The 21,883-nt window shown below is 40.0% G+C and overlaps 1 protein-coding gene across 2 annotated transcripts in view; it reads left to right on the top strand.

Moving 5' to 3' along the window:
* Nucleotides 1-5,312: 5,312 nt before the first annotated feature.
* Nucleotides 5,313-21,883, top strand: part of AGO2 (argonaute RISC catalytic component 2) — a 36,557-nt gene continuing 19,986 nt past the window's right edge. For both annotated transcript variants that reach the window (XM_075211673.1, XM_075211672.1), the window contains exons 1-6: nucleotides 5,313-5,478; nucleotides 15,756-15,954; nucleotides 16,545-16,665; nucleotides 17,327-17,511; nucleotides 17,630-17,766; nucleotides 21,209-21,343. In XM_075211673.1, coding sequence (XP_075067774.1) covers nucleotides 5,457-5,478; nucleotides 15,756-15,954; nucleotides 16,545-16,665; nucleotides 17,327-17,511; nucleotides 17,630-17,766; nucleotides 21,209-21,343 — 799 coding nt within the window. In that variant the 5' untranslated portion in view covers nucleotides 5,313-5,456. The remainder of the gene's footprint in view (nucleotides 5,479-15,755; nucleotides 15,955-16,544; nucleotides 16,666-17,326; nucleotides 17,512-17,629; nucleotides 17,767-21,208; nucleotides 21,344-21,883) is intronic.

Here is a 21,883-nt window from a genome sequence, read left to right as displayed (position 1 = left end):
CAGCACAGGTGGCTGCAATGTGGAGAAACAGTAACAGACCATTGTTTATAAGTATAATCTGTCATAATGCAATATAGGTATTATGTCTGCATAGAACAGAATTCAACATGTATTAATTTGCCCTCTTTAGGTGAGGACACACAATCATTTGTAGACAAAACAAGACCTCCTCACCCTGTGCAAACTTCTGTACGTCTGCATATTCCACCATATTACACACAAACCTATGGGCAATGGTGGCAATCTCTACATATATGTTCAAATTAAGGGGCAAGGCAGGGCCAAAGGTGATGATTATTTGATTCCATTCTCAGTTGACTATTGGATGCAAATTGAAAATGTTCATCAGTATTTAGAGTCACATTACGCTTCAGTACATCTCAACCTTGAAGACAGATATAACCATACCTCTCAACATGTGAGTACCTGGCATCAGGACAGGGGGTGTGGTCACATCTCAATGGGGGCGGGAGACTCCTCGGAGGGCTGCCTATCACTGTTAAGAACTAGGCTGCCCCTCACAAGCCTCCCTTCACCTCCAGACACTGCACCACGTACCAGTAGCAGATGCACCACTGCACCAAAATGACGTCATTTCTAGTCCATTAGAAATGACGTCATTTTAGTACCCAGAGGTCCCCCTGACAGCCGGCAACGCACCGGAAACACCGCTGGCTGAAAATAAGTTAAGTAAACATTTGTTATGTATTTTTTAATAATTAAAATCCTTTTTTTTTTACTTCCCCATTTTTTTTTTTACAGTATGAATGGTGAGACCCGGGAATTACACGGGTTGCACCATTCATACTGCAGGCGAGCGGGGTCCAACCCGGGAATTACCCCTCGCAAAATCACGGGTCTAAGTCCCGGGATTTTGTGGTTGGACTATTCATACTGCACCAAGACCTGGGTTTTTCAGCGTGCCTCTGCAAAAACCCGGGTTTTTGGTGCAGTATGAATGGGGTATAAAACAACTCTAAAATAAACCTCAAAGTAAATTGAATGTATTAAAATCGGTTCAGCTGATACAAGTCATTTTATTGTAGGTTTAGGAGAGATTGCTACTCTCACATGTTGTGTAGTTCTCCCGGACTCGTGGGAGAACAGACCACTTCTTCCACGGAAAGTGGTCTACTTCATACTTGCCAACTTTTAAAACCTCAGGTCATGTGACAAGTGTAGGGGGGGGAGGGGCGTGGTGACGCTGTCAAGTAACCATAGCCTCGCCCCCTACTATAGAAAATTGAATACCGGGGGGAGGCTTAATGGTGCAATGGAGTCATTGAGCTCCGCCTCTACAAGTATCCGGGAGGTTGCCTACTCTTCAGGGAGAGTAGGCACCAGGTATGGACTCTACTTACAAAGTGTTTTCTCTGGCCTTTGGAAATGAAAACTCTGATAATTCATTTAATGTTTACCTCTTGTAGCTTTGCTGAATGGAGCAGTTTCATGATCCCTTTATTAAGATATTTTAATAGTACTTCTGAGCCCTCTGGATTTGGGATTTTTTTTTAAGACATTTAACGAGTCTTTTGTTATCTGATTAAAGTAAATCTGTGTATAGACATTTAATTTTATGTTTATTAGTTTTTTACAAAATAGAGTATGTTTTCTAAGTTGTAAGAAATTGGCCAACTTGATTTGTTCTGGGTCAACGACATCACATAATGACGGAGTGGTAAATAAATGTAGAATTTTGTATACCTTAAATGAAACTTTTTTTTTGTCAACTGTTGAAAAGTGTATATTGTTCCTTTGAGATCAAATATATATCTTATTAATGATATGCCTTATATTTCCATTCTAAAAATGTTTTATTTTCTAATCCTAGTGTAAACGTGCGGTTACCCCAAATCTTAATATATTTGATAGCTGTCCAAGATTGTTTCAACATCCTATGTGTAATTATCCATACCTTGTAGGTGTCTCCAAAGAGAAGAGTTTGTGATATTGTTTTAGGGAGGAAAGGTTCTGCGTAAATGGTGTTAAGCTGCTGGGGAACATGGAAAGAAAAGTTTTTGGTTAGTATAATAATTTGGGTCCAGTAGCCAGCCCGTAATGTATCTGAACAACTCTGGATGTGCAATTCTGAGATATCTATATAATGCTCTTTAAATCTAAAATGTCAAATGGAGTATTATAATGTATTATATTTAAATTCTACGAGGTGTCAAAATTTCGTTATCCATTGCCCAATGTTAAATGATCATATCCTGATTGGACAAGCACTACAATTCCTCCACATGGAAGTTCATACACATATACTTTATTTATTGGGCATTACCTAGCAGAAATATTAATAAAGCTAGTCAATAAAAACAAATCACTTTCATACTGAGTAACTAACAAAATGCATAAATTGAGTTCTATTGCTGAGCAATGTGTCAAATATTATTATTATTATTATTATTATTAAGGCACAACTATCGTGAAATTGAAAAAAGTATTATTATTAAAAAAAATTAGTTTTCAATTTCCAAAAAAGAAAGCAAGTATTATTCTGAGTTTACTATAAACTCCTGTATACACAACATAACTGGTTTTTGACTTATGACCAGAAAGTTTGCCTTTTCTCAAGATATGTCACCACACGAGGTAAGCAAAATTTTCAAAACTGTGGAATGTTCTTCTTAATCCGCATGGTGGAATTTGGCATTAAGTGTCCTGGGTCATTACAGATACCCAAAACGTTTTGAAGATGGTTCTTGAACTAGTTAATTGAATCCACAATAAAGTTTGAAAATCGCGTAAAATTATTAAAATTTTGCAACTTTTAAAGATTCTACCACAGTTCAAAACCTGTTTGATGTCCGTCCCGACTGCGTTCATAGTACGTTTGATGCGTTTTTACGAATGCGTTCCCCTTCTGGTGGCCATTTTAAATTGAGTTCAAGAATTTAGGTTGGACCAGCCCCAAATCATGTGCAAATGGTGTTTGTGTGGAGAATTTAGACAGCATTTAAACATTTTACCATAACGTACTCATCTCTAGGTATGACTAGACCTTTTTAACCACTTCGACCTCTCATTCCGTAGGGACCATTGACTCAACATGAATGAGCACAACGGATTGTAAAGTAACACAATAAACCTAATAGCTCATTGTTTTCATTGATAGCAAATACAGTTCTTTGTGGCTTCGAGTTGGAAGTTGTGTTCCCTGTCGTGTATTTACTCTCTTTCCTCACACGTCCCTCTTTTGCCTCCCGAACAGTCGTGTTCTGAGAAGTAACATTAAACTAACAGCCATGAACAGCTGTTTGCCTTGTAGAGAATAGAGCGCGGCTACTTGCCTTTCATGAGTCCAAAATACTTCACTTGATCTGCTGCTCCAACATACCAGTGTGTATTTATAGATGCACAAAAGCAAAGGTGTTTCCGAGTATATACATGTGCGCGTGTGGTTTAAGTAGATATATTTATCAGCAAAATCAATGCAGAAAATTCTGTCTTTGACGCAAAAACAGAATTTGATCACATAAAAATGGTGACACTCCTTCTACCTGTTTTTTTAATGAACTCTTTTAAAATCCGTATTCCACTTCTGAAAGTTGTCTATTCGGAAACTACTTTCATGTTTTTCCCTGTTGAATAAATGTACACTTATTGGGCTTGATATATCTTCGGACAAAGTCCATTTGCGTGCTGGATTTTGCGTGGAAAAGCTCTGCGCATGAGCCACAAGTCATGTCCGAATGCAACAGACACAACTGCCTAGAACAGGGGTGGAAAGGGATGGACATAGGCAAAGTACAGTAAGGACGTGTCTACGCAGATGCGGCCTACTCAAGTTCAGGGCATCTCTTAGGTACTGTATGTGTTTTTAAGCTGTATGACATGTACCAGCTACAGGACAGGTGTCAGTGCTCACTGATAGTGATGACTACACATATGCATTCCAGAACATGTGTTTACAAGTGAAACTATAAAAGTGCATTGTATGTACCGTACACATCAAGAACATCCCGATTTATGTATTTCATTGCATTCGAAGATGAATCATCATCACCATTTATTTATATACTGCCACTAATTCTGCAGGGCTGAACAGAGAACTCACTCACATCAGTCCCTGCCCCATTGGCGCTTACAGTCCAAATTCCCCAGCACACACACAGACAGATAGACTAGGGTCAATTTGTTAGCAGCCAATTAACCTACTAGTATGTTTTTCATGTGTGGGGGGAAACCGGAGCACCCGGAGGAAACCCATGCAAACACAGGGAGAACATACAAACTCCACACAGATGAGGCCATGGTGGGGAAATGAACTCATGACCCCAGTGCTGTGAGGAAGAAGTGCTAACCACTAAGCCACCATGCTGCCCATAGACCCATTGACTTTAAGTTAGTGCAATGCAGAGCACATACCTCCTAAACATTACAATGGTCAGACATAAAAGTTCCAACAGTTGGGACAGAGCTCTAAAAACGGGACTGGACTAACTATATCGCGACAGATGGGAGGTATGGCACAGGAATCACTTTTGCACCATACCGTGCAAATTAAGAATTTACTATTTAGCCATAATATTTGCGTATTTTGTACATACTTATGGAATGTCCGGGTGACTCAGGGATTTAGGGGAGTTCTCCCGGACTCATGGGGCAGTAGACCAACTTTCCCATCATTACGCAGCAGGGGGTGGGGCCGTGATGATGGAAATTAATGCATCCACACAGGTTACCACTGGAGCACTGCAAACCCCATCATGTCACATTTACTGGAGCGTATAATGGTGTTTATTTTTGTATTGTAAATGCTCATTTTCAATATATATTAACTTTCACAGCTTGGAGGGTAACAACATATGGGAATGCTTGTGTACATCATGCAGAAAAGGGGGCATTTTATTGTGCAATTGGTCAATACTGGAAAACAAGGACAACTTTGGACTGTCCCTGGAAAAAAGCAACCATTGTGAAAAACAGACTCCAGCAATATGACCATATCTGCCTCATGTAAAGCTTCCTTGTGCTCACTGCTCAACTAGGCCATAAAAACATAGATCCGGGTCAGGGAACACTAAAGCCATTTTATTTGCACTAAGGGATCGTTTCCCACATCAAAGATGGCGGATGGGTTGAATCCAATCCCAAAACAAACAGTTGTTTGTTGGCGTTGACTGAGTAACCATAACCGCCGCTCTGGCCACGCCCCTTTATTTACCCGCCCTTTTCCCTCTGCGCATGACGTCAGTAAAGTCCGTCCATGCCCCCGCCCTCTGGGACAGACGTAGCGAATGGGAAGACGGGATGCCGCCCACTGACGTCAGCGCCCCGCCTTCCGCCTTTTTCCACCAATTCATGTCGCTCTCAGTACAGAGACGGCGGCGGAGTGAGGACAGCTCGATGGATACCTGAGTACCGGGAGAGTCGCCGCCATCATCATCGCTATCTGGGGAAACTTTATACCTTTCTCTAGTCGCTTAGGGCTTCTGGTTGGTGGAATCAAGATGTACGCCGGAACCGGCCCGGGTGAGTCCTGTGTGAGGAGAGAGGGTTGATATCGAGTCCGGCACATGTAGGGTTAATGTTCCCGCCCCGGTGCCGTCAGGTTGGCGCCGCGAGACGGTTGTTTGTCCCCATCCCCCCCCCCTTTTTTTATTCGTAACGGTCGCGGCGCGCGAGAGAGGGGTCCCGCGCGGGGTGCTGGTCACGTGCCAGGTGTCAGGGGGCATTCTGGGAGCCCTTCTTAAAGGGCCAGCGTGACTTCTTTGGTTTTTACCTTCAAGTCCACCTTGCTTAGACCCAGTGGTGGCCATGTATGTGGTTCTCCTGTTCAGCCAGCCCCAGTGGGTGACTAGAGTGGTGGCAGCCATGTATGTTGGTCCCAGGTCACCTACCTATGTTTACATTTTATCACCCTATGGAAGTGACCCCAGGGCCTGTTATTGCAGGTTCCCTTACTAACCCTACCTCCATCTTGGACACAGTAAGGTGCTTTTGATGTTGGAATGGGAAATTCTGAATATTGTGCCCTGTTCTGGTCTAGTCAATGATTTAGGTTAGATTCTTGTACTACAGATGTGCTTCTTGATTGTCACACTCCAGTGTGAGTAGCACAGGTAGGTTCTGCCTTGGTTGCAATACAGGTGGTAAGCTCCATTATGACAGGTGGATGATTGGATATTCTTTGGATAGTGTTCCATAATATGTATACATGTTGATGATAATAAGACTGTAACCCAAGTGATCAAGTGGTGTTTTTTTTTTTATATGGTGGTACTAGGTCTGATGCCCACAAATAGATAGTGAAAACAGTAGTGACAGTTGTTTGGGTTGCCAAGTTGTCCCATATGCAATCCTTGGATTTAGGATAGCTTTTGTTGGAACAGCTTTGAAAAGGCCAAACATGTCTAGTGTGGGTGTCTAGGGAACTAAGTTCCTCCAATATCATTCTCTGTTTTGGTGCCTTGATGTATTGTTCAGAGGTGTTCCATATAGTCTTTGTATCACTTTGCTTTAAATGACAGTGGGCTGTAGATAAGGAATCTCCAAAGAGTCTGTTTATGACTGTCCCAGTGGGAAAGTTATATAAAATAATGGGCACATTGAACTAGTTACTATTTTTCTGCAATACATTTAATCCCAGATTTTCACCATATGTATTGGTTCTCCTATAAGTTAAAGGGTAGCTGCTATGTCTGATATATTAGTATCGCACTGAGTCGTTAGGACAAGTTTTGATTCTTTATTCCATATTAAAACAACATAACTGAGCACTTAATCACTGCTCTATTGTCACAAGGAAGTTTCTCAGTTTGTGTCATGGAAACCACATATACACAAAAACAGCTTTGCATATATTTGCTGTGGTTGAAGCTAATTGTGCCCAAAACTAAATATTATTATTTTTTGTGGAATATCAGAAGTATGATTGGATACCTAAAAGTTATCTGTGGTGTCTGAACTCTGGAAGGAGATAAGTAAGATTTAGTAGCAGAGTTTCATTTAGGAGGTTCCACTTGACATTGAATTAAGTTTTGTTTGGAATTACCCTTAAATGTTCCACTTACATCCATTCAAAAGCAGACAATTGTGTTTTAGCTCAACTGATGTAATTGCGGGGAAGTTAGTGCTACAGATAGCAAGATCTGCAAACAATGGTGGTGATCCTTATATCTGAGATGTGGGTTTTGGTAGGTGTTGGTCACAATTTGACTGTTTGCGACCTTCGCAAATGCAAATTAAATGGCATTTGAAACCACAATGAAACAGTACTCACAGTGGTCATATAATTATGAAAAAAGGCAGAATGCTTGTATTCACCAAGCAATAATTCATGTATCTTTACACTTTATGAAAAGGGGTGTGTGTGTGTGTGTATATATATATATATATATATATATATATATATATGTATATATATATTTTAGTGGCAAGAATCCAGGTATTTTTTACTCTTGGTTTTGCTGTCTATTTTTTATTGCTATTTTGCAGTATTTGCGCCTGTGTATGGCATACTATAGGTGGGCCTTCCAGCTATGGCCCATTCTGTCCTGGAATACTGGCTGCACAGGAGGGTTGTTTGCTCTGCTTTTCACAGTGAGTGATTAGCATTATGAGAGCCAGTGTCTGGAGTTATCTGAGGACAAACACCAAATATGGTCGTTGCTTTTCATTCACAAGACTGTACCTTGTACAATAATGCCATCTGCTTTTCATGCACTCATTGGAGATAATGCAGTGATTTTTTATTTTATTTGTAATCTGCAGACAGGTAGCCATTTATTTTGTTTTTTTATTTATTTTTTTTCTTCCCCTTTTTACACCCAGTTTTAGAGGCCGGTCTGTTCAGTTTCCTGACTTTCTATACTTGTTTCTGTGTACTTCCCGTGTGGGTGGTATAATGCTGCTTGGCAAATGCATCTAAACCAGAACTAATTTATCAAAAAGCAGGTTTATAATTAGTTTTGTGAGCTGCACCAATGTTTTTGGTGTTAGGGTTATGCACACTGATAGATGGTGGCATCATGTCAATGGCAAGTCATTGTTTGCTAGGAATAACCTAATGGTCAGCCTGTGCCCATCACTTTATTCAGCACTGCAGGTGTCTCAAAACATTACTGCATTATCTCACAAAATCAGTACACCAGCCTGTACTCTGATTATACTGGACAGCACAATTACACAGACGGAAATGTTCAAAAGTCATCCTATTTCCACCATATAAGTCTTATGCATCAGCATGTGTCCTGAATTCATCAACAAGTGCCCCCAGTACATATCACCTTGTGCCCCCCCTCTCCTGTGCACTTGGCAAGAACTATTAGAACTGGTCTCTTTTGGTCTTGTCTTTCCCCATTCCATCCTATCATCAACATTTATTTATAAATATAATGTTCATGCAATGAATTTTAGAACATGGCAGTCAGTTTCTCTAGCTTTTACACACGCTACCAATATTATGGATTTGTTTTGGTAACAGTTCAACACAAGAGAACGCATAACTCCTCACTAAACGTGACTATGGCACACATTTTCTTTCATGTATTTTTACCAATTTTCTCATTTGCATATGTTTGAACATACATTGGTGAATGTTGCTGATGATTGTTCTATTAGACAGCTTTTATTTTAATTTTTGGTCCTTTTAAGTGAGTCACAACATTAAGTGGAAAGTTTAAGCTTGTTTGCAACAGTAAAGGGTTTCCTAAATCCATCCTGGGCCCCTTCCGAGAATCCCCTGATCCTTGAATTGGAGAGCCAGCTCGCTGGTATTTGTTATAGGTTTTCCTGTAGTAATGCTGCCAGCCATTCATGTGCTTCCATAGACCTTAATTAAAGAGCTATGTACTAAGTCTTTCAACACAAAGTGACTGGTCTCTGATTCAGGGTTCCTCCTATTTGAATCCTGGAGGAGGGACCATGGTGGAGGGGTTGATTGAGAACGGTTGTCCTAACTGTCATGTGCAGAGAGAAATCAAAATATCCAGGGATTTTTCAAGTAGTGGCCTCTCTAAACAATGCATATGAATACCTTTGGCACTAGTCATTTCTCCAACCCAGGTGGTTGGATCGGTTCCTGTTGTAACACCCCCCCCCCCCCCCCCCCACACACACACACACACAAACTTTCTCTACTGGAATGCAGCTGCAAGTGTCGGTGTTGACTGCAGGGCACAGAGCTGTTTATATAGCTGTGGTGGGTGGTAAACTGGGCTCCTAGTTCTAGAGTCACATTTACTATGTACATCTTAGATGGGAAGTCGATTCTCCCTCTACCCCTGACTGTTGTCTTCGGTGGTTGTATCTGTATAATGAGGGATGCATGTATAACAGTATTCTAATAAGACTAGACCTAGTTGTTATTCTTTTTTGTTATCCAGGGATTGAGATGCATTGTAGTTAATGCGATGTTCTTTAGTGGCCTGTATTTTCCATTAACATGACCATGTTAATATGTAACCACTCCAATATGCAAAAAAATGGCATAATCTTACATGCGCTTCCCCGGTATAAACATAAGTGTTTTTTAGACGTGTTTCTCGGCTACGTTCCTCTGAGTGAATTATAGTTTTTGTTTTATTTTAATGTTTCTTTTTCGTGGTCTCCTTCTGGCAGCACACCGGTCAACTCTGCCCATCTGTGGGCAAGCAAGAAGATCATGTGCCCAAACTTTGATTCTATTACAACTTGAATATAAGGGTCGCTTCCAAAATCAGACATGTGGGTTCTCCTTTTGTGACATTGGTCTGTGAGCGACGGGTCACTTTGTTAAAATGCCTATATTTATTCAAATGTCTCAAGTTCCAAGAAAAGGTGATTTGACCCTCTGCTCCTTTCACCATTGTATGTTAAAGGTATGAGGTATGGTAATTAGCCTGGTAAAGGAAATTGTATGTGGGAGTTAATTTAATTAATTAACATAAGTAGAACCCCAGGCACATTGATGGTTTGTGTTAAGGAGGTCTTGTATGGGCTGTTAGATGTACTCACTTATAAGAGGAATTGGGTATTGTTAATGTGATCTGGTTTGCAGCCATGTATTTACAGTGTAGATGCCACCATAAAAGGCTCGTGCAATGTTTATTCAATTTCATCACATATTCTATGTATCTCTCTGTATTATTGTTTGCTATATAGAGCATAACTTAAGTATTTTTTTATTTTTTTATTCAATGTTTGGTCACATACTTTCCATGTACCCTTTAATTAAAGTCAAAGCACCTTTTGTCATTCTTCTAAGCAGGGTGCACACTGAGGAGCATGAGAGGAAGTAGACCTATAGTAGATACAAGCATTAGAATGTTTACAGCAGTACAGAGTATTTTGGCTCTGCAAACTTGTGTGGGTGGCTCAGAAGTTCAGAACAACACAGCGTAGTAATATGATTCTTCTCTCGAGCTGGTGTGGGACCGTTGTGGTGTCAAAAGCAGCCGAGTTCATATATGGTTTATCCCTGCAACAGTTCCTATCATGTGAGCGTTTGTTGTGGTGTAATTGGGTAAAAACAGAGCGTTTCATAATATCATGTGGGTAGTGGATGATATTCCAATGGCTGTATCATCAGCTGCACTCTGTCTTTGTAAAACTATTCAGATTTATTGTTCTGATGTTAAACCATGATGTCATAGACAATTTCTAGCCTTTTTACACCCACCTTTTTTTTTAATAACTACATGGGATGTTTTATGTGTTTGCAAGTGTGGTTATACTGATGGTCTGCAGCAGGTGCTGTGCCTTGTAGAGGTTATATGACACGTTCCAATCCTGCTGTCTTATGGAGATCAGTGGATATAGTGCAGCCAAGATCTGCTGGCTTTTGAGTTTGTGTAAGATATACAGCCTGTTGGGAAGAGCCTGTTGCACAACACTTTATTTAGAAGCGCGTTTCATGACAGACAAACCCCTATTTTTAAAAACATGCATTGGACCTCATCTATGAAGTATACTAAATGTGCGCTGCAATTATAAGTGTTCCTGACTAGTCACCTGGCACACAACTCTGCACTGCTCAGGTCGTACTTTGCTAGGAACCTCGGGGTCAAAAACTGGTTTTACGCTGTGTAGCGATTGTGAATGGGTTGTGTGTTGGTCCAAATATTGGGGTTTTTCCCTTGCATTTAGAGAGCACCCTTCCTTTCCTATAGAATATTATGTAACTCTTGCAATGGTTGTAGTGTTCTCCCCACACTTTATTTTCCGGACTTTTGGTCGCATCACATGAGTGCCGGGCGGCAAGGGCCACTGCCTGTGGTCTGCTCGTCACAGTGAGTTACGAGTGCTTGATGGCAGTGTATTTTTGCAGGGGTTGGGGGGGGAGGGGGGGGGGGTGGAGTGTCAATATCGTGTAATGGGGGGGGGGGGGGGGGGGTTGTTAAACTTCAGGGGAGAGGGGGAGGGCACCTGTATAAAAGAGTGCGTTTTTCAGCAGTTCACTTGCTGGTAAACCTTAAAGACAGTGCTTCTTACTTGATGGGTCTTTTGTGTATAGCCAGCATTTGTGCAGTATCTGGTCACTTAAAAAAAATATTGGTGGCCAATTAACATCAGTGCACTCTCTGGTCACGGGATTTTCTACTCTAAACCAAATAAAAACCTGTTTAAGGAATCTGATGAAGCAGAGTACACTGAATAATCTGATGCTGATCCTATAGACTTTGATTATGAAAAAGCTGCAGACGAATGGGCCTCTAAGAAGAGACAAATTTAATATATAATATGTTAATCTAGAGGTTAAATCAATATAAGGTCAGGATTTCAACATTCAATTTGTGCAAAGGCCCCCCCAACTTTTTGATGCCATCCGACTGGCAACATTTTCTGGGGAGCACACTGGTTTGGAAGTATAGCTATTACTTCAGGTCTACATTTACATTGAACAATAAACGCTTAGATGAAGGTGGTCTAGCTTGTAGCGTCTCCTCACAATTACCCACAGACCAGTGTTCCCAACCCTGGTCCTCAAGTACCCCTAAAAGTGCAGGTTTTCCAGGTAACAAGTGAAATATTTATACCTCCTGTGGATCTTCAAAATGTATGAGTCAGTAATGACTACACCTGGGCTCCAGCAAGGAGATAAGGAAAACATGCACTGTCCGGGGGACTAGGGTTGGGGAACACCAACCTGACACAGAAAAACATAACTTGTCTGTGAATAGACCTCTCTTGGCACATGTTCTAAACCAATTTGCTTGGAGCTTATTTTCACAGTGTTACAAGAAGTTATAATACTAGCACTGTTTATCCCTTGTTTAGTGATGACATTTCTGCTTTACTGCTACTTGTTCAGCAGATGTACAGTGAGTCTTAGGAGATAAAAGTATAATCGGTGATGAATTATATCGTGCATCCTGTATGTTACTGACTACTATTACATTACACAAGTAGCGCCCTGCCAAATGGCTGCTGAGGCAAATTGTGCTTCTGGTGAAAGTCTTTATACCTATGGTTAGTTTATCCATTTTTTTTTTTTCTCAACTAGAAACTTTTGCAAATAAGCTACATGCAATTTGTCTCTATCTATTGTTTTTGAGAAAATAATCTTGCTTTAGCATCAACACCAAGTATCCAGCGGTGGAGAATTGAGCTTGGAATCTGGTGTCTGGCATGTAACAGTGATGAACTGTATTTTCTGGTGTACACTACTTTTGACTTTACTATTGTGAAGCATTGTATATTGTTCTGTACGTTCTTTTTGCTGATTGTAGTAACTTAGATTAAGTTCCTAAAGCCCCCATTGTGCTGCTGTCCTTAGTTGCTGCTCGTTTGGTGATTGGAGAATAACTGGGAATGTTTGTTGCTGGGTGTAGTTGCTGTTTTAAGCTGTTACAAGAATTTTGACATTGCTAGTTACCATAATTGGGGTTAGAGCAGGGTATAAGTGTGATGCCAAAATTGGTGATCAGACTGGTTGAATTATTTGAAGTATAAAGTTACAGACTTGGCATTGGCAAACAGTGTTTCCCTAACAGGGTTTCTTGGTGAAGCCTGCAGAATGGTGGAACATGGATGAGTAATTTGTTGCAATGTCCTTTACATAATAACATACTGTAATTCTCAGATGTCTTTGTCTCCCGTGTCCTTGCTGCAGATGCACACTGAGGCAAAGTTATTTGCCTTCTGCTTCTCTGTGCTGCCATGGTGGTACAAGTCACTGCACTTGGGACTCCTTGTAGATGTCATGGAGGTGTTCCTGCCTCATTAAAAGCTCTGAAGCCATTCCCTTGGTGTTTGTGAGCCTCCTAGGAACAGCAGCTTATTTTCATCCTGTGAACGTGATTTTGTGCTAACTTGTCTTTGGAAGTGTCTGGCCCTTCAGTGTGAGGGGATGATTTGTTATTTCCAGTAAATGGTAAACGGATTAGCATAAATCCTACAATGCAACTTAAAATGTCACTATATATATTTTATTAATTCAATTTACTGTGTCTACAACTACAAGCTTTTCACAAGTCTTGAAATGGGTAAAAACACTAATTTGCCATTCAGTGATGCATTTAGCTTGTTTTCAATGCGCTTTTCATGCATTGTCCTTTTACCAATACAATCAGTTGTACTAGTAATGCATGAGAAATAGGTTGTGCATTAGTTTGTTCCAGTGGCGCCTCTCATCATTGTCTTAAGTCATTTATTTAATTTTGGTTAAGGTGTTTCATACATTTTATTAAAGTGGGAATGAGATCTCAGTTTTTGCATTTAAAATTACTGCTTATATTTATCTATGTAGATAAAGCTACAGGCTCATAAGGTGTGGCTTCCAGACTTTCTCCTAGATAAGCGTGGCTCTCCGACTGTTCCTGTCTGATTATTTGAAGAGCAACTAAAGTTAAAATAAAAATTGATTCCCTGTGAAAATATTTCTCCTGACTTCTCACACAGAGAACACTAATATGTGACCCTGGTGATCACTGTGATCCACCCTGCGTGAATGAGATACTGGGTCTGGCAAGATTAGTTCTCATACTGTCGGGGACACATTAAAATCCTGCTGCTCGAAATCAGGGTCCAGTATGGGAAACATTAGTGGCCATGTTGGTTGCGATTCAACTATTTGGATCTCCAGCCAAGCAATTGGATCTCTTCTGGGGCCTGTTAGTGTTGTATGATAACCACTGTTGGACTGTGTGGGGTCATCTTCTGATATTGGGCGAATTCTCCTATATGTGTGCTTCCCCCTCCTGTTTGTGTGTGTGTGTGATGTGAATTATTTGTGGCCTTGCATGCTAGCACTGTGAAAAGCGGCTATTCATCCAGTATGCCATTGATATGTATACCTGACAGTGGTTTACATAACAAAAACCAAATCCCCCTCCCCCAACTGTTACACTTCTGTTGGATCTAGTAGTTTTTGTTGCTGAGCAAGATCGGTGTTTTGCATTATTCATTAAATAGCTAAGGTGGGGGGGGGGGGGGGGGGGTAATTGGCTGAAATGGCTGTAACTGCTTCTTCGAAGTCAGTTTTTTGGGATAAGCCAACTGCAAAAAATATAACCACACATCTGCACACTATGGCTTTGTCCTCTGGTACAAGTATCCATTGGATTGTATGTGGTGCTCATGATATTGTTGGCGTTGCAGACCATCATTTTAATCCTATTACGCCTATTAGACAACCTGTCATTTGCTTTAGTTTTCGGGTACACACTGAGCAGAACCCAGGATTCAGTCTGCATGCTGTGTTCCCAGTGTGATGTTCGTGGCTTTCACGTTTAGGGTTTGGTTCTGGTGATGTCACAACGACATTAGTTACTGTCAGAAGGTCTGCAGGGGTATATTTTAAAAAATAAATAAAAAAAATGTAGTATTAGGGTTAGAATTAACTATGTAGCTTTAACTTTTTGTGTGGATTTACATGACTGCTCTGGCAATTCTTGTGCTATATTTATGTTTTTAGCTGCTACTCGAAGTTTCCTTGCTAACATTTACTATAAAACCTGCATTGTGCAATCCATTCTAATTCAGTGACTAAACATTTTGGTGAAATTACATTCAAAGTTCTTAGTGTCAGTAATTTGAGAACATTTCGAGAAAAGGATAAATTGACTCATTGACTAGCATATACATTAGATATTACATGCTATGTGACCCTAATAGTTGTAATTCAGTCCAGTGTATTACACTTGGTGTAACTGCTCACAAGCCTACATCTCCGTATTTCATTCTGCACAAATGTGTAACATTATGAACATTGTGATTGGATGTAAAATGTCTTTCTTAACCAACTTGCCATTCACATGTTCTTCTGTAATGTTTAGCTAGATTTGTTGTAATGCCAGGGTTTCATTAGCATTTGTTGTATTCTGATTTTAGTATCTTAAACAATGGTACAGCGAGACGTTTTGAGTGAGTTGTAGATTAACGCCTTGTTCTGATTCTGTAATTACAATACAGGAGAATAATGTTATGGGAGATGCTATTTATATACTAGACATTTCAGTAAACCCATTTGGTATTTAGGAGGACACAAGCGATGGAGAATTCCCACACAGGTTCGCCCTTCTTGGGGCTTGTTAGTGCAGAAAATGATGTTCTGTTTATTGGGGTGAATAATATCTGGGCCTGTGTTGTCACAGCTAAATCATTGCCTGAAAGACCTACAATGTAAAGATTATGTGCAGAAGTAGTTGTTTGAAGAAGAGCTGCTTTGGATGAATATTTTCTGGGAGTAGGGATTCTGTTTAAATAACATTTATGCATTGACGAGCAGAATATTGACTAGATACCCATTTATTTTTTATTTTTTTGTCTCGTGTGTTGGCAAAAGTTCCCATCATAACAAGTCTCTAAAATGTGTGTTTTTGTTGCAGTGCTCGCACCGCCAACTCCGGCACCACCTATCCCAATGCCGGTATATACTTTCAAGCCTCCGTCAAGACCAGATTTTGGCACCTCTGGGAGAACTATCAAACTGCAGGCAAACTTTTTTGAAATGGACATTCCCAAAATTGAGATTTACCATTATGAAATAGATATCAAACCAGAAAAATGTCCCAGGAGAGTGAACCGGTAAGAGATTTTGTTTCAGAACCAGAGATATTCTGTTAGGTTTTCTGTTATGAAAATGTTTTTTTTTTTTTTTTTTTGAGGGGGGGGGGGGGGGGGGGTTATTTATAGTATAAAAACAGTTACAAATATTGGGGCTCATACACATGGTGCAGAGCATTGATGATCACCTTTAGATCTAGCATAGTATGCCGTGCAGTCGTTGAGTTCCCATATATCTCCATTATATTAATGCTTCTGATCGCTGCAGGCAAGGTTGTCTGAGAATGTGTGTACAGGTCTGTTCACTTGCAGCATTTTCTTTACTAGAAGCTTTAAAACCTGTTCTAGGTCTAGAAAGGTGAGTCTGACTCCATATAATGTGTTGCCCTTAACTTCAGATTTATCCAGTTTGCCATCACCGTTACTTGAGGTCTTGCAGCCTTTATCTATGGCAGTTCTTGTCTGCGTAAGGGATTGGCTCTACATAACCAGTATTTCTTGCCAGTGTTCCTTGTAGTTGTGTATATATATTTTTATTTTTTTTCTGCTTAATGTTTTCTGTTGGAATTCCAGGACTTAAGCATTGTAAAGAAAATTTGATTTATTTATAGGGAAATCGTTGAACACATGGTCCTGCATTTTAAGGCTAAGATCTTTGGAGATCGAAAACCAGTATTTGATGGAAGAAAAAACCTTTACACTGCAACTCCACTTCCTATCAACGGGGACAAAGTAAGCTTCTAAATGGGAGAGGTGTGTGTGGGGAGAGAGGCGGAAGGCTGTGTCCTTGAGCGTCTGCTGAACAGAAAGTGTTTGCTTTTGCTGTTGTACTACAGGACACTTATCTGTGGGCGCTTCCACAAATATTTTTTTGTGTTGCTAGATGGTAGTGAAATATTGCAGTAGGAATATGAGAATCATGATATAAATAAATCAGTCCGTTTGTGTTACTGCCTGTATACCATGAGAACACTCTGCTGCTCTTTTATGCAAAATGTTATTTTTAAAGGTTTCTTTTCCCTTTCCTGATAGGAAATATATTTGTATCTGGTAAATTATTGCTCTGATGTCTATTCATCAGACATGTCTTATACACAAATGTAAATTAGTGCCTGCTTATGCTATGACTGGATGATACCATTTTTCCTTCATTGTGGATTTACCATAAAAGTACATTCATTTATCTGTACTGTGAAGGGGACATGGTCCTGAGAATGTTATGGGTGACAGGCAGCTCAGGCTGACTTTCTATCCACCACTGTGGCATAGGATGACTGTCATCCTATGCATGTCTACATTTCATATTGGCCAGTTTGAGGTGAACGATCCCAATTGAACTTGGGAACACATTAACCATTAGGATTGTATATCTTATGTTTTCTGCTTACTACAGCAGGTGGAGTTAGAAGTTACACTGCCAGGGGAAGGAAAAGACCGTACCTTCAAAGTTGCTATTAAGTGGATGGCTTGCGTGAGCTTACAAGCTTTACACGATGCATTGTCTGGACGCCTTCCTAGCATTCCTTTTGAGACTATACAAGCATTAGATGTTGTGATGAGACATTTGCCCTCTATGAGGTAAGGAAGATTTCATCTTGGGTTTGAGGCCACTTCCTGAGCTGTATAGTGCTCAGTTTCCTTGGCCTGTGACTATAGATATGGCTTTCTTCATTGCTGTATTTCACTTACTTTCTAGGTATACGCCTGTGGGTCGATCATTCTTTACTGCATCCGAAGGATGTGCAAATCCTCTTGGTGGAGGTAGAGAAGTTTGGTTTGGCTTCCACCAGTCTGTTAGACCTTCACTCTGGAAAATGATGCTCAACATAGATGGTAAGTTCTTTCTGTTCATTCTTCTGGTGCCCAATCTGGTACACAAATGAAGTATAAAGGTTTCTGTGGGGGAGGGGGAGTTATTTTTCTAGCTTTTCATTCTGGTGTGTGGGGAATTCTTTTATAAGTACTTTATTCTTACAACATATCAAATGATGTCAAGCTGTGAAGGTCTGTTAAGTAGATGTTTGACACCCACACACACCCACTCACTCTTCCTGCGCTAAGTAGATTCACCTCCCTGTATCTGGGCTAAATGACTGTCCATCTACCACAGGCTAATAGAACTGCAGCACACAATGGCCCCTGCTGTTGTATCAACATATGCAAACTCTGCGCTAATAAACAATAAATTATTACAGTATCTAGGGGGACTGGGATAATTAAGGCTTAAAAAAAAAAAAAGGCTGTCCCCTAATTTCTCCCGAGACCTCATTTCAGAGGTTGGTAGCAGTCAGTATTGTAGGGTAGTTTATTGCAGAATTCACCAGAGGCAATGTACATCACCAGTCTTCCAAACTCTCCAAAAAAAGTAATCTATGGTAATCAATTAGATTTCTCACTGATGACCCTATAATAGGTGAATATATGAAAGATCAGTTTATTAAATCCATTCATTTCAGTGTTTCCACAGTTGTATTAACCCCATTGAAATGAATGAAAGAAAAGCTTTATCTATTACCAGCCAGCAGGTTATTTGTAATATAGCCTGACATTCGGCCACCATGCTGGGTTTGTCAGGTGAATTCCTAATGATTCTGCATTATTTCCATGTCTGGATCACCCCAGCACCATTAAATGTGGCTTTTATTTTTTTCTGACAGCAAGAGATTCAGAAGTCTTTAATGCTAAATTCATTTGCGAACACTTTGATTATCCTTAATTTAGAAAACTATCTACTATTAAATTACTATAATTGCAATGGAAACTTTTATTATTCTCCATAATCCCATATTATGTACTAATCAAGCACTAAGCTAAAGAATTTCTAAATGTCTATTCCATTACAAAGAACCTCTTATGGTGACATGGAAACACCTAAAGTGCAGGATGACTTGAAATTCACCAGAAGGGTGTCCAGCTGTCAGACTATTGTATAACCTGATGGTAAAGGAACACTCCATAGATCAATTTCTGTGTTCCCCTTCATTTTAGACATGGAAATACCACTGAAATCACCTTCCCAAATACGCAGATATCGTCTTTGTAGATTAGAGAAATAAAGCTTTGGGAAGGGTCTAAAGTCTCTAACAAACACGCCGCTTTTACCCTTTTTCACACGCTTCTCTCACTGAACCGCTTTTATTGTCCTGGCTACCAGGAAGTCACAGTTTAATGGTGTAGTTGGGTGTTTTTAGCATTTATTTCTAAGAGTTGTAATTTCCTCCTTTTTGGTGTATTGGGCTGGATTTGCCTGCTAGTGCTTCTGGCCTACCCTATATGCTCAGTGCTTGGACACCTTATAAAGAGGATTCCTGTCTTCCTATGCATTCCTGGGCTTGAGTTTTGGCTGTCCACGATCTGCATCCCTCGACACACAGGGTGACCCCTCTATTGTCTTTGTGCTGGCTAGTCCTAGAGGTAAAGCTGTAATAAGACAATATGTGGTCTTGGAGTTAAAGGTGTAATCTAGTCTCCCATGTAGTTATACAGGTGCTCCCTCTGCAGTGGAATGGTACTTATGGTTTTCATGCTTGTTTTCTGCCTAAGTTTGTCTGAACTGGGTTAATTCATAATTTGTAATAGAGGCCAAGCAGGTGTGTGTGACAGTCGGTGACAACTTGTTATATGCAATACCCGTCATTATCTGGTGTGTGTGTGTGTGTGTGTGTATATATATATATGTATATATATAATTAACCCGTGCATGATACTCATGCATTCTAGTCAAATCAAGCTACTTAAGGTGTTAAAAAGGTTCTTGTCATGCATTTGGGCCTAGCCCAGGCCTCCTCAGGGGAAGAGCGTTGCTTCTCGACGTAAGCGCCCTTTTTTAACGTGGTTTTGTCCACATGTCACCACCTCATCCTTCATTTTCATCGCCACATCTATCCAGATGTCTATCCAGACACAGGGATCTCTCAGCGGTCCTGAGTATCACACCACTCCCCACTGTCACCCCCGGCAACCACCAACCACTCCCCACTGTCACCCCTGGCAACCACCAACCACTCCCCACTGTCACCCCCGGCAACCACCAACCACTCCCAACTGTCACTTCTCCTTTAAGAAATATATATATATATATATATATATATATATATATATATATATATATATATATATATATATTTTTAAATCTTTATAAACACTTTTAACAATTAACAAATTAAAAACATCTTAGTATACCAAATTTCAGCCCTTTCTGAATTTTTTTTTCCACACACTAAGAATTTAGTAGGTCAGTGTATAACTCCGCCCAGCAGGTGGCGCTGCAGCTTGGTTTTATTTTTCCCACAGACAGACTAACACACGCCACTAAGCATTTATATTCTAGATATATATATATATATATACACATAAAGGACTGTGTCCCTCTGCTTCAGTGTGACTGTCAGCATAGCAGGGATTACCTGTCTTTGTGGAGACTAGTTATCCTACACCTACGTGTCAGGCGTACTGTCCCTCCTGACCTCCTACCATAGTGATATGAGGGGGATTCCCAAATGCTAGCAGTTACGTAGAAATATATTTCTCAGACACTGACATTTTACCTCACACTCTTGTACAGGCTCTGCCAAGACCATGCCCACTGATTTCACACTTACTCATCCTGACTATGTTTAGTCCAGCTTTAGCCTCCAATGCTACACATGTCTACTGGTAAAACTATCCATTTATATTGTGAGTTTAGTGTATATTTATAATCATTTTCCAGACAGATAATTCACATGAAATGACCACCATTATAAGAGTGTGTATAATGTGGATTGTATGTAGCATCAGTCGGATACATTGTACAGCTTGGTCATTGGCTTTATGATTAAAGAAATGTCTTGTTGTTCTGAGATGCATAGTTATTTATTTTCACTAGGTTACTTCATGTGATAGCTGCAAGGCTTTCTGGGGTTAGAAATGTGTGACTTGTATATGTATTACAGATCAGTCCAAATGTTAGTCCAGTAGTCGGCTTCAGCGTGCCACAATACAGGTGTCTAAGAAATGAATGCTGATGTCTTAGTTGCTGGAAGATCAGAGCCTTTTCCAATTTGTCGGCCTCTTTTTAGGAACGTTGGCTTTACTGTGAAGATGGGAATACAAACATATGGGAATTTGCTTTAAATCCTTGCTGTAAATCTTTTTGTTATTGTTACAAGAGGTTGGCAGTTTACGTTATACAACCATGTATATCAGTCTGTAATTTGTGTCTATATGAAATCAATGGGTGTGTAATGTTGCAGGGAATATGTAGATTAAATGTTACTTATTTGCTTATTTACAGTATCCGCTACAGCATTTTACAAAGCACAGCCAGTAATAGAGTTCATGTGTGAAGTTCTGGATTATAAGAGCATAGAGGAACAACAAAAACCTCTGACCGATTCCCAAAGGGTTAAGTTTACCAAAGAAATTAAAGGTAAATATTAGTCTGATGATTTTGTTTGGTTCACCGCCATGTATAAGAGGGATATAACTGTTAAGACTCCAATGTTGCAAGTGTTGGCCTCAGTCCAAGATGGTTAAATGTCTGTGCTTCAAACGTAAAACTATAGTAATCTATTGTTGTTTTAAAACACATAAAATGAAACCTATCTTCCATGTGTACATTTGGTGCGGTTTGTTAGAACACATAACAGCAGCTTTTTGCAGAATATTTACTACCTGACCAATATAAAGAATACAAAATGAGCCTGTTTTATGTGTGCTGTCGTACCAATATGTTTGTTAGAGTAGTCTTTGATAAAGCCAATCAAGTGTTCTAATAGCGCAATTCATCCAGTTCATATATAGAATTGCTGGAGCCTTTGCTGACGGCAGTTTGACACCTTATGACCTACCTCAGTGGGGACTTTATAAAGCTTTTATAAAAGTTATTGTGTGTGTGTGTATATATATGTGTGTATATATATGTGTGTGTGTGTGTGTGTGTGTGTGTGTATATATATATATATATATA

This window comes from Mixophyes fleayi, chromosome 5 (genome assembly GCF_038048845.1).
Source record: "Mixophyes fleayi isolate aMixFle1 chromosome 5, aMixFle1.hap1, whole genome shotgun sequence".
Classification (NCBI taxonomy): Eukaryota; Metazoa; Chordata; class Amphibia; order Anura; family Limnodynastidae; genus Mixophyes; species Mixophyes fleayi.
Note: the sequence above shows the minus strand (reverse complement) of the source record. Positions and strands in the feature narration are given on the sequence as shown.